Below are 12,351 nucleotides of genomic sequence, written 5' to 3'. Positions count from 1 at the left end.
CGAGTACCTATACCGTCCTAGTATCTATTTAAAGACTGGTTTGATTTTCTATTTAAGTTCTAAAATAGGTAGGTTAAGTAGGTACCTACACGTCAAAGGTACGTAGGTGTGTGTGAGTAGGTATAATTAAACCTATCTATGATCCACAGATTCCCTACCTTGCCTAAATTTTATGTAGGTAGCTAGTTATACCTACTTAAAAGTTCCCACTGAATTTCTTAGGTATACTTATAGGTACCTAACCTACCAATCAAACCACGAGTGTAAAACTAAAATTTTTAATAATAGGTAGGTACCATATTTACCTACACATAAAAACCCATCTTAATTGCTGTAGGTACCTAATCAATTTAAAAATCAACACGTAATCGTAATGAAGTAGGTAGCTACCGAGAAAATTACAGTAGGTACCAGTAGGTAATTTTTCATTAAAAATGAGGTTTTTTTTAGACTCGAAGAGGTTTTTTCGGCTCAAGAGGTTTTTTTCTATTTTGTGTAGGCGGCTTGGCAACCGTGTAAAATTGTAAACAAAACGTCGATTTTCTGATTAGTAGGTTTCTAGAAAGCAGGGATCTTTTATCAGATAAATGAGATAAATCAGATTCTTTTCTTGAAACTTCTTGTTTGAAATTTTTGAAAACCAAACCGGAGTACTAAAATTCAGTAAATCAGTACTTATTGTCGTATTGTTCTGTAGAATTGTTCATCCATTCTTTAGAAGGATTTTCCCCAGTTTTCAATATTATCTGGTAAGTACCTATAACTAGATAGGTACCACAATAATAAATCTCACTCTAATGTCAGTAGGTACTTTTTGAGGCAGAAATTTGTGAAACCTTTCATGTAACCAGTGAATGGCTTGTCAGAGAATTACCTACTAATTTTGTACTGTTCCAGGTTGATGAAAAATAATTCACAATGCAGAGAGAAGAGAAACAGCTGGAGTCATCCCTAGAGTCAGTTGTTATGAAGCTGAATGAAATCAAATCCCAACTCGTAGGAATGTTGTTCAAGATAGATCACGACCGAGATTCTCTCAACTGGCCTACATTCCTGGACAACTTTGCCTTATTATCTGGACAGGTAAATAGTTAGCATTGTGTACAAATTTATTGTTTAAACTTTGTAAAAGAAAATATAATATGGTATGCCTGCCTTGTAAGCACTGGGTTGCTGGTTTGATTCCAGGGCAAGCATGGCTTGATACTAATTGACAATAATAATCACTGTTCTAGCACAACAACATACACTTTCATCTTAAAAAGAAAAAAAAAAATGTTCTTTTTTCTGTTATTTTCAGTTCTCTGCAATAGCAAAAGTTCTCTCACATGACAAAACCCCTCCTATTCGAAACTTGACCGTGCTCCCATTAATTCTGAATCCTGAGAGGGAGGAAGAACTTCTTCGACTAACTGAAGGCCGAGTGCCAGCTTTCACTCATGATTTGGTACCAGACTATCTACGTACCAAGCAAGAGCCGGATGTGGAGCACAAGTTAATTCAGTTGGAACACAAAGCTGCTAGTCTCTCCTATGATGCTGCCCAGGTGAGTACCTCCAAGGCTGGCTTTGGAACTATTGGATCTGTCTGATAGTGTTGAACCCTTAACTGATTTTTAAATCAAGATTTGTTATAAGTATTCATAACCCTCCTCTATCATTTTGTTCATAACCAATATAACTGTACATTGTACATATGGCAAGCTCAGCATCCAGGTTGAATAAATTCATTATCAATTTATCACTTACTAATTTCGATGCTAAGTACAGAGGGAGCATGAAGAAACCGTTGAGACAAAGGGAAGTGGTGTTCCTGTAGATTCCATTGATCATCACCACTGAGCTGATGAAAAATTCCTTTACAACCCAAATGTCTCATTGCCGTGTTTTCAGAAACAAGCAGCCACATTCAACAAGGTGATCACTCATGTTTTGGACATTGTCAGCAAGGCTCGCGAAGAATGGGAGTCAGAAGCTGGAGCCCGAGGAGGCACCGGCCAAACCTCCTCACTCACTGATACTCATTCCCTAGTAGCAGCTGTGGGCATGGGTAGGGGGCTCAAGATGATCATGCCCGGCCCTGGAGCACCAGTAGGTCCAGGCATGATGGTGGCCCCTGGGGGCCCTGGCAGACCTGTGGGCCCTGGACCTGGTATGCCAATGGGCCCTGGTGGACAACCAAGTGAGTTGGGGTTTCTTACCTAATTTCGGGAGAGAGGAGTTACAGCATGTACTCATTTAGACTGCATACAAGGGGGAAATTTAACTAATTTCGGGAGAGTAGGGAGGGAGGAGAAGGAGTTTCGGACGTAGACTGCATAGAAGGGGAAACACACAAATTTTTAAAGAATCTCGATTTCGCTGACAGCAAAATGACTGATTTTCATCATATCTGATAGGATAGAAAAAAAATTAGATTACCTAAGGCTAATATGTACCTATGAAGTCTCTACAGTGAACAAGGTGTTCAGATAGAGGGAACTGTAACTTCTGAGGTCTTATCGTCTCGCAAGTGAAGAGAGAAGGAAGACAAGGATAGGAGAATGCCAGCCGTTCCGAGAACGAACCTTATCTGTTTAGGATAAAATCCGCCAGGGCGAGAATCGAAGTCGTGACTTAGCACGACGCGTCACCCTCCAAGAAACGTGTTCTCTGGCGTTTTAGAAAACCTATTTAAAATTGAAACTTTGTTCTACCAAGCTCTTTTTTTCTCCTTTTTTACTTGATGGATTTCTCTCTTTTTTCAGTGGGTATGATGGGCAAAAACCCTAGTGGCATCAAAACCAACATCAAGGCAGCCGCTGCTATACATCCCTACTCAAGATAAATCAACACAACGTTCATGCAGTGATGTCAAAATAAGTCAATATGTTTGCGCTTAACTTCATGAGGTGGTATACTTTGAGGCTTAGGTGTAGAAGCAAACAGCCCTATAGGATGGGTTGAGCTTTTACGAATCTATTTGGTTTTGGTCCTGATCATAAATAACAAGGAATTGGCTTCACTTATTTTTTTATTTAAATACAATTTCATATTTTTATTTATATAAGTCAATAATTTATTGAATTTAATAGAGATTTTGTAATGCAATAAATTTAAGATACAATAAATAATTACAACAAAAACATAAAGGAGAAAAATTTACTCGGATTAAAAGATTACAAAATTGAGGAAGGAAAAACCTTACTTGAAACTTTCCTGAGCAAAAACTTGTTTCCTAAAGAAAACATTTTCAGCTATTTGAACTGTGTGTGTCACTTCAACCTAGATTATGTTTACCATTCACCAAAAAGAAATACGAGGAAAAAAAAGTAGAAGAAAGAAGTAAAATTAATAACGGAATATTTACAAGTTATACATGCACCATTTTCATTATTCTCTTTTAATTTTAGATGTTTTTAATTCAATAATAAATAAGAGGCTGAGTTCACTCCAAAAATCCAACTAAAGTGGAAAAAATCGGATGAACCCAGAGCTTGCTACATACTGAACTACAGAAGTTTCTAGTATCCCATTTTACCGAACTAATTCAGCAAAAATGCGATATATCATACCTTCAGAAGCAAATTCACCTAGCAAACTAGCATCTTGTCTCTGCTGTAAATTTGTAAAGTAAAGTTGATAGGTGGTCTTATTTCTGCAGCAACGATGTGTCAAGAGTATTGTAACAGAATGAACATTTAAATAGTTTTTAAGAAATAGAATTTAAATATTATGTACAATGTAAGAGATGGGAGGCTGCAAGTGTAAATTTCAAGTATGTATAAATAAATATTGTAACAAAAAAACGTTTGAATATTGTTTTGTTGTTGGAAATTATTTACCTAGTTACGATCGTGTTTTGTTTCTTAATTAAATGTCTTTCTTGGAAATGCATACATTTTTCCTACATGGTGGTCTCCAATATTTTACATTCAAGTAAACGGAATAAAAAAATAAAATTTACAAAGATAAAATAATTAAACTTAATTTCATTTTTTAAACTATCAGTAAATAAGTAGATCAATAGAGTGGGGTACCTTATCATATTTAAATAAGACGAAAAAAGTATTATCGATCTTGACAATGCACCAAAGACATGGCTAAAAAATTAATCTCTTTGAATGATGTTCCTACCCATGCGTTAAACCAAGTTTCAGCCTATTTCTGTAACCAAAACAAATGAGCGTCTTTAAAGCCAAAAGGCAGGTCAAAATGCCTCCTCATACTGGCTGTCTGAGCTCATTATTACAACTTTGTTCTGAGAAGTTGTCCCTATGAGAACAAACCTAACACAACTTTCAATAAGGGGTCTACTAGTCACCATCGAAAAAAAATATATAGAAAATATTTCATTAAAATATGTCCGAAAAATAATGAGAAAAAAAATATGAAAGAAAATAATTTTCATTTGGTGTATAACAAGTGCAAAACTCGTTTGTTTTAAAAAGGAACAAATAAATTTAGGTAGGGTAATAAGTTACTTACTTGACATGGGGTTGTACGGTAGTTACGTAAACGAAGTCTAAAATATTATGACCAAAACAATGCTTGCTTATCGGGAAAATATAATACTGGAATTTGTTTTTTAATGAAATTTAAAACTGTTCAATTTGACGTGGGGAAAAATGCGCCGTGGTAATGATTAAAACTGGTCAATATGCGGGGATGAAATATTTTCCCCACCCACACTGTTCAATTTGACGTGGGGAAAAATGCGCCGTGGTAATGATTAAAACTGGTCAATATGCGGGGATGAAATATTTTCCCCACCCACAATTTTTTTTCCCGTGAATGACCTGCCCGAGAATCTTTCCCAATGAACACAAGGCAACATCAACATTGTACAGGGCTAGACCGAGGTTAGGTGGAACTATGGTTGGATGTGTCGCTACTCATAGAATAGTTGATAGATTGAGTGAGGGCATCAGGAGTGAGCCACTCTTTGGGCAGGCATCGTTGCAGGAATGGCACACAAGAACTGAAATAGGCCAGTCGGTTCACCCAGCCAGGGATTTCTTGACCGCATAGAATCTGAAATCCAGGAATAACACGAGACTTAACACCAACACTCCGTCGCGCTGTACAGTGGGTTTCATACTCCTAGACTTGCGACATCGAGCCAGAAATTCAAACAATATGCCTACATGACTGGATGCATATTTCTAATCTTACGACGCCGAACGATCTAATACAAAACAGTAGTCTTTATGAAGTTTAGTATCAACTATCAACAAAGAATGCGTTCACTTTTGTATTTATTTACTTAAATATTCATATCAATCAAACCAAGCTAAGCTAACTAGAGCCAGAAATTCAAACAATATGCCTACATGACTGGATGCATATTTCTAATCTTACGACGCCGAACGATCTAATACAAAACAGTAGTCATTATGAAGTTTAGTATCAACTATCAACAAAGAATGCGTTCACTTTTGTATTTATTTATTTATTTAAATATTCATATCAATCAAACCAAGCTAAGCTAACTAATTGTAAAGGTGTGTCCACTGTCTACACATAGTCGACGGCCGTCGATCAATCAATGATCGATGTCAATCAACGGCCGGTCGATCTATAACAATTTATAACAACTAAGGTATGTATGCAGAGAAAAGAAGACGTTTTTCGAGAGGTTTGATAAGGACTGTAACTGCTAAGGTCTTGTCGTCTCGAAAGTGAAGAGAGGAGGACAAGATAGGAGAAAGTTAGCCACTACGAAAACGAACCTTATCCATCGAGGATAAAATCCCCCCCGGGCCGGAATCGAACCCGCGACCTAGCGCCTTCGAGATCTGCTACCCTCCAAGCTTACTAAGCTGGCAGAAGACACTTACCTTGGTCAATTCGTTGGAGAAATGGTTACAGTTTTTGTTCATCAAATGATAGCGGTCACCTCGATATTCCTTGCCTAACTCAGTGACAATTCGTTTTACGTCTGACTCGGTGAAATCCGTCGAACCTATTTGTATGCTTTCCCTGAAACCAACACCAGGAGATAAGTTGATATATCAGAATATGTCATAACAATAACAATTTAGAAAAAAAAACTCTATAAGAAAAAGAAGAAAAAAAACATCTCACCCTTTGTTCATCAAATGATAGCGGTCACCTCGATATTCCTTGCCTAACTCAGTGACAATTCGTTTTACGTCTGACTCGGTGAAATCCGTTGAACCTATTTGTATGCTTTCCCTGAAACCAACACGAGGAGATAAGTTAATATATCAGAATATGTCATAACAATAACAATTTAGAGGAAAAAAAAAACTCTATAAGAAAAAGAAGAAAAAAACATCTCATCCAAAAACAAAACTGTTGAGTTAAAACATACACCTTACTATCAGGTTTGATCAGAAAAAAAAAACACTCACAGAGTCTACTTTAGATAGAAATATCAAGTACTGTAGGTAACCTACCTGAAAGCAAATTGTTCTCCTAATTCCTTGGCATCTCGAGGACTGATTCGAAAAATACCAGAGAAAGGATATTGATGTCCACCATATGCATATTCTGGAACATAACAATGATATAACTTGAGTAAAATACTTCATTCACATTAAGTGCGATAAAGTTTTAGGGCAATGGGTGCTATATTTCCACAAGAGCTCAGTTACTAGTTATTTTATGACAGTAGCAACAAGTGAGACTCCCCTGAACCTTTAGATAATCAGGGCAGAAGAATAGAATAAATCTATTGGCAAAAAAAAGTCTCATAAAGTTACAAATGCTACAACCAACACTGAGGAGGAAAATAACAACTTTCCCTCCAGTAGATAACACACATTTTCCTTTTAGAAATTTCAAAGTGGTAATTGTGGGAAATTGGGAAATGGAACAGGCAATGTTAAATTTCCCTATTCCCCACCTTTACCACCTTAAAAGATAATACTTACCTACGCCATAGACTTCTATTCCGGAATGGAACACACCTAGCCCCAATGTAGATGTGTAGTCATTTGTCCAAAGCTGCAAGTAGATGAGAATTTGAATTAATATCCCACAGTGGAACCTCAGTACTACAAAATTCAAGGAAGAGCTGATTTAAATCAAGTGTGCCAGGAGGCACATGAACATCAAGAGTTCAAAGCACTGCCCAGCCTATATTAACATTGATTATAACAACAGAGATCTCAAGTTGAGTAAAACCATCTACCATCTAAAAAGTATTTGTTGTACCAAGGTTTTGTCAGTAGTAGTTTTACTAACAGTTCAGAACATCAAAGCCCCCCTTTATAAAGTAAAGAGTATTTCTTATGTAATTAATTTATTTAATTTAATACATACTTTTATTTTCCTATTTGTCCCTAGGTAAAAAAAAACTGACAAATTAGTAAGTAGGTAACAATGAGTTAATACTATCCAAGAGTGTTTTGTGGGAAACTGCTTTATCTACATTGAGACAGTCTCCAGCTTTGGTGGTAACCAATGTCCCTTCAAAGACAAATTTGCCCTGCTAACTTACCATATCATAGACATTAAGTAGGATAGGTTCTCGTGCCATTGTGATATCTAGCAGTCCTGTGTTCTCAGAGATTTGCCCTGCTAACTTACCATATCATAGACATTAAGTAGGATAGGTTCTCGTGCCATTGTGATATCTAGCAGTCCTGTGTTCTCAGAGATCAGGGAAGGATTAGGTTGAAGGCAACTACAACAAGGAATTTGGAGATAAGAACCTGAAAAAGAAAACTCAAAATTAGTTCATTTTTAAGCCCCTTTCATAATTAATTGAATGGGTACAAGGCAGAGCAACTAAGTCCAAAAATTTACTTTCTGAGTTATCTACATCATTGGAAGGAGTGTGAAAAGATCTACTTTTTATATTGGTTGCAAACTTCAGTTTAGTGTTGTATTGAAATGAGAGCAAAAACAAAATGGCTATCTCTATTTAAACTTTATTTAGTCCTGAACTTTGACTCCAATTATCTCAAAATGTTTTTGGACTTGGTCCGCTTTGACTCTTAGCCATTCAATTGTAGTTGGCAGTGCAAGGGCCAATAAGGTGGTGAGTATGTAGACCCATAGGTGCAAGTGTTCAAGGGGCATAACTATGGGTATTTATCTTGTGGAATTGAAAATGTGTCCGTAAGAACCCTGGGTAATTATTCCAAAGCCATGACAATGAGAAAGGAAGCTTCTTCTTGTGTTTAACATAACCCTGTAATCAATCATAGGTGTAGCTGCAATGATGAGGTTACAGTATTGTCAAGATATCTGACATGTTGATAATGCACCAGAGATTAGGGAAGGATTAGGTTGAAGGCAACTACAACAAGGAATTTGGAGATAAGAACCTGAAAAAGAAAACTCAAAATTAGTTCAAGTTTTAGGCCCCTTTCATAATTAATTGAATTAATAATTAAAGGGTACAAGGCAGAGCAACTAAGTCCAAAAATCAACTTTCTGAGTTATCTATATCATTGGAAGGAGTGTGAAAAGATCTACTTTTTATATTGGTTGCAAACCAGTTTAGTGTTGTATTGAAATGAGAGCAAAAACAAAATGGCTATCTCTATTTAAACTTTAACTAGTCCTAAACTTTGACTCCAATTATCTCCAAATGCTTTTTTTGGACTTGGTCTGCTTTGCCTCTTAGCCATTGTAGTTGGCAGTGCAAGGGCCAATAAGGTGGTGAGTATATAGACCCATAGGTGCAAGTGTTCAGGGGGGCATAACTATGCCTATTTATCTTGTGGAATTGAAAATGTGTCCATAAGAACCCTGGGTAATTATTCCAAAGCCATGACAATGAAAAAGGAAGCTTCTTCTTGTGTTTAACTTAACCCTGTAATCAATCATAGGTGTAGCTGCAATGATGAGGTTACAGTATTGTCAATATGTCTGACATGTTGATAGTGCATGGGTAGTTTAGCTTAGCACAATAAAAGAGCTTCTCATCCAGTGACATGCTTATTCTCACTAAACAACCCTGATAGGACTTACCCAATCTTTTCCAACTGGCAGTAGTCATCTAAATCTGTTCAAGTGTACTTTCATTGTGACAAAAAGCTGTTGGAGATCATTTTCTGTCAGAGTATGCTCAAATCAAAGCTGAGGCATGACACCCATGATGTGCAATCGATTTCTAAAATCTCGTTCCAAAACAGTAAAATTTAGAACGCTCTGTCGATTTCTGAAGACTGTAGGGGTTAAAAAGTCCTTAAACGCAAAACACACAAGGTAAACTTCGAGCTTTCTGATAGCTCAGATTTTTTATCCACTTGTGATCTTGTGAAGTTGTGAAGTTTTTTCTTTTTTATCTTTATCATTCTGCTTTGCTTTGCATTTGCATTTTCTGCTCTTGCATTTTTTGTTTACAAAAACAGCTGATTTCAAAATGAACGAAGGGCGCGTCTACACTTCCATTTCAGTCGATCGACCTATTTTAATACGCTCTTTTTCAGCGTATTTTTCGTGGCATCCAACTTGGCAACGTTGTAGATTATATTTACAAGGAGCCCGCGAAATTTTAAATAAAATGGCATGGAAAAGTAGAGAAAAGGGAAATGGTTGAGTGTGGCTTTCCAACTTTCTATTAAATTGTCTTGGTAATCTTGGACAATGGCTGAGAATACTGAGATGAAAACTGATAGAGCCACTGCTGTGGAACATGCAATGTTCTTGAGGAATGCTATGCAAGAATTCTCATGGAATATGCATTCTGCTGGGGAGAATACAAATGTCATTCAAGCACACTTGACGTAAGTAACTTCTCAAGTTTCATTTCATAATAATCTAAGACAGGTAAGTATCAATCTATCAACAGATAATAATGGACACTTCAGCAAACAGGTAACCACTCTGTAACTCTAACGTCAGAAGGTGTGCTATGCAGTCAAATTCTCAAATAAATGGTATTGAACTTGTGGCCTCCTGCATACCAGGTAAGTGTCTTGACCACTAAGGTCCATCAGATTATCTGAGAGATCTGGATCTTAAGATTTTTCTGGCATTCACAGTCAGACTGTTTGATAGATGGTCTGAGCATGAGTGGCAGGTTTATTATGTTGAAGATTTTTTTTTTCTTTTCATGGTTTGATTCTTCTGTGTTTGACTAAAATTTTGTATGTAGTATGTTTTGTATTATTTACTCCCCCCCGCAACACATTCTTTTAATTTTACAGTGAATCTTATTTGAAATGTGAAGATGAAGAATCTTATAAAATCAATGAAAAAGAAATGTGTCCTTACTGTTTTAATCTTTGGAGAAATGGTTATTATGAAATGAAAACTATACCTAAAGTTAAGAGAAAAGGAAGATACAAAGTGACTGCCCTGGTAAGTATGCTTATAGTCTGTTGAAGTTTGAGACAGATAAGTATCAACAGATGAAAGCTCATTCCTGGAAGGGATATTGAGCTTTTGTAACCCATATAAAGAATCTCAAAGTAGTAAATTGAATGTTGGAATTTTTAGTACTAATTAAGTAAACTTAAGGATACTTTGAGTTTTTCACTTGCTACACAGTTTTTCACTTGCTACTATGCCAAACTATGGATAATGAATTGTAACCCTTTATTTATTTATTGTGATTAATATATTAATTTTCTTTTTCCCTTTTACAGGAATTGTTGTGTTTGCAGTGCAACACACTCTAACTTGTGCTGGAAAATGCGCCCGCTTAGGTGCTCAATATAGTGACGCCTAGTGCAGGGTGAATATGGTTATTATAAGATTTTAGCTAGATAAGATTTTAGTTATAGTATATTATAGAGATTTGAGATATTGGTCAGGATGGGGGGACGTTAAATAGAGAGTAGACCAGCTTAGTCTGGCTGGGGGACTTTGAACAGGAGCATACCAGCCTGAAATTTCCCTTGCTAAAAAAAATAGCAAAAGTTGAGTGCGAAGGGCATCCGCTCGTAAAATTTGTAGCCAAAACCAAATGTCAGCCCAAAGCAATCACCCTAGTTAGGGCTGATTCAGAGGCTGACGAAAAAGAAGATATTACAGAGATTAGAGATATTGTATACAGGTTATAGAGCGCTCTATGACCTGTGTACACTTCTCTACGAATTTGGCAGACTCCGTAGAAACGTAGAAAGTGATCTCGCCTTTTCCCGTGAAAAAAAATAATCACTGGTATAATCCATTCGTATCGTATACCTAATCCATTTACTTACCTACACAACGCCGAACTCTCCACAGGTAAATTGCAGGCGCTATCGTACAACTCGCCATTCAGCTCGCGTTGTAGTTGTACCGTGCATTTGGTGACGGTGCTTGAGTCTCCTTGTTTGAATTCGACTCCCGCGTCCTGGCAAAGAAATTTAGAGATCATGGAATTCAGAGATCCTGTCATGGAATTTAGAGATCTATTCATGAAATTCAGAGATTCAAGTCATGGATCCATATTAGAAATTTAGAGATCCAGACGTGGAATTCAGAGATCCAGTCATGAAATTCAGAGATCAAGACATAAAATTCAGAGACCCATTCATAAAATTTAGAAAGCGATTCATACAATTCAAAGATGGAGTGGAATAGATGGAACAAAAGACGTTTAATGGGAAGAAAAAGGGTAAGTAGTCCTTTGGCATTTTTTCTGTTCCTTCGTGGGTAGTTGCTGTTGTAGTGGGCTTAACCTTGGAATCAATTTAATTGTTGAAGGAAAAAACCCGTTTAAGGCCGGGGGGCCACAAAGTGAGTTTAAACTCTCGTTTTAACTTTAACTCTTTGAATTAAAGCTAATCTGAATATCCATTTTTTTTTTTTTTTTTTTTTTTTCGAAAGGAATTTTAATTGTGTTGAGCCCATAAATGCTTGTCACCAAATGTCGGTTCCCCGTAATATATACTTACGCTAAATTTATGACTTGAATTAGACATCGAAACCCACCAACCTCTGAGGTTCAAAGGTCCACCGATGCTAATCAACTGCACCCACTTTCGGTTGTTGTTTTTTTTATGAAAGAGGAAGAAACAAGTTCCCTTACTTTGAGCAAATACTTCTTGGAGGTCTTGCGGGCTTTGTCTCGCAAGTAGAAAGACAGTTCCGCGGATGATTGGGTGAATGAGGCCAGCTTTTCACAGTAAGGGGGACACGGTGCACTTTGGAGCCCATCGATGAATTCCCGGCCACAATCCAACAGGAATTCGAACTTGCACGAAGGGACATGTTGAGATGCATGCAGCCGCCTGATACGATGGCGAAAGAGTAGAGACGTTGAGATGACATTTTTTAGAAGACTTGCATAAAATAGGGGACTTAAATTTAATTAATGAAAAAAAAAAGACGTTTTAATAAAGGAACTGTGACAACGGAGGCTCTTTTCGTACCGAAATCGAGAAGGAGGACAGGATTGGAGATAGTCAGCCTCGCGAGAATCAGAAGGGGCGGTCAAAATACCGCAAACCGCACTATCTCA

General features: G+C 37.0%; 3 protein-coding genes across 6 annotated transcripts; 2 read left to right on the top strand and 1 right to left on the bottom strand.

The window, feature by feature from the left end:
• Positions 1–572: 572 nt before the first annotated feature.
• LOC103511192 (mediator of RNA polymerase II transcription subunit 8) lies at positions 573–3,329 on the top strand. Its single transcript, XM_008475909.3, has 5 exons — positions 573–749; positions 898–1,083; positions 1,301–1,546; positions 1,893–2,181; positions 2,747–3,329. The coding sequence occupies exons 2-5, from the start codon at positions 919–921 to the stop codon at positions 2,824–2,826; spliced, it is 780 nt and encodes a 259-aa protein (XP_008474131.1). The 5' UTR covers positions 573–749; positions 898–918; the 3' UTR covers positions 2,827–3,329.
• A 681-nt stretch (positions 3,330–4,010) lies between these two features.
• Positions 4,011–9,274, bottom strand: LOC103511194 (deubiquitinase DESI2). 4 transcript variants are annotated; one of them, XR_003392090.1, is made up of 8 exons: positions 8,928–9,272; positions 8,219–8,278; positions 7,447–7,511; positions 6,878–6,950; positions 6,401–6,494; positions 5,819–5,960; positions 4,756–5,012; positions 4,011–4,669 (listed from the first exon to the last, which is right to left on the bottom strand). XR_003392090.1 is itself a non-coding variant. In XM_026825040.1 (7 exons), exons 1-7 carry the CDS (start codon positions 8,953–8,955, stop codon positions 4,842–4,844), a joined length of 633 nt encoding a protein of 210 aa, XP_026680841.1. In that variant the 5' UTR covers positions 8,956–9,274; the 3' UTR covers positions 4,742–4,841. The 4 variants fall into 4 exon arrangements, 3 of the variants coding, with proteins under 3 accessions (XP_026680841.1, XP_008474132.1, XP_008474134.2); XM_026825040.1 differs by lacking the exons at positions 4,011–4,669; positions 7,447–7,511 and adding an exon at positions 7,536–7,600 and having other exon boundaries at positions 4,742–5,012; positions 8,928–9,274; XM_008475910.3 differs by lacking the exon at positions 4,011–4,669 and having other exon boundaries at positions 4,742–5,012.
• Positions 9,275–9,450: 176 nt separating this feature from the next.
• LOC103511210 lies at positions 9,451–10,582 on the top strand. Its single transcript, XM_008475930.3, has 3 exons — positions 9,451–9,685; positions 10,109–10,262; positions 10,550–10,582. The coding sequence occupies exons 1-3, from the start codon at positions 9,546–9,548 to the stop codon at positions 10,580–10,582; spliced, it is 327 nt and encodes a 108-aa protein (XP_008474152.2). The 5' UTR covers positions 9,451–9,545.
• The last annotated feature ends 1,769 nt before the right edge of the window (positions 10,583–12,351 follow it).

The sequence above is a fragment of the Diaphorina citri genome, unplaced genomic scaffold (assembly GCF_000475195.1).
Source record: "Diaphorina citri unplaced genomic scaffold, Diaci psyllid genome assembly version 1.1 scaffold686, whole genome shotgun sequence".
Lineage (NCBI taxonomy): Eukaryota > Metazoa > Arthropoda > Insecta > Hemiptera > Psyllidae > Diaphorina > Diaphorina citri.
The sequence above is the reverse complement of the archived record's forward strand: the minus strand, read 5'-3'. Positions and strand labels throughout refer to the sequence as shown.

Bases quoted from the DNA above. Each gene is read 5' to 3' on its own strand.
- LOC103511192 (XM_008475909.3), top strand. From the start codon at position 919: ATGCAGAGAGAAGAGAAACAGCTGGAGTCATCCCTAGAGTCAGTTGTT. The intron at 1,084-1,300 runs GTAAATAGTTAG...TGTTATTTTCAG, and splicing joins TTGCCTTATTATCTGGACAG to TTCTCTGCAATAGCAAAAGT. The intron at 1,547-1,892 runs GTGAGTACCTCC...CCGTGTTTTCAG, and splicing joins TCTCCTATGATGCTGCCCAG to AAACAAGCAGCCACATTCAA.
- LOC103511210 (XM_008475930.3), top strand. From the start codon at position 9,546: ATGGCTGAGAATACTGAGATGAAAACTGATAGAGCCACTGCTGTGGAA. The intron at 9,686-10,108 runs GTAAGTAACTTC...TTAATTTTACAG, and splicing joins GTCATTCAAGCACACTTGAC to TGAATCTTATTTGAAATGTG. The intron at 10,263-10,549 runs GTAAGTATGCTT...TCCCTTTTACAG, and splicing joins GATACAAAGTGACTGCCCTG to GAATTGTTGTGTTTGCAGTG.
- LOC103511194 (XM_026825040.1), bottom strand. From the start codon at position 8,955: ATGACTACTGCCAGTTGGAAAAGATTGG. The intron at 6,495-6,877 runs GTAAGTATTATC...GTTATGTTCCAG, and splicing joins AATAGAAGTCTATGGCGTAG to AATATGCATATGGTGGACAT. The intron at 5,961-6,400 runs GTAGGTTACCTA...TGTTGGTTTCAG, and splicing joins GGAGAACAATTTGCTTTCAG to GGAAAGCATACAAATAGGTT.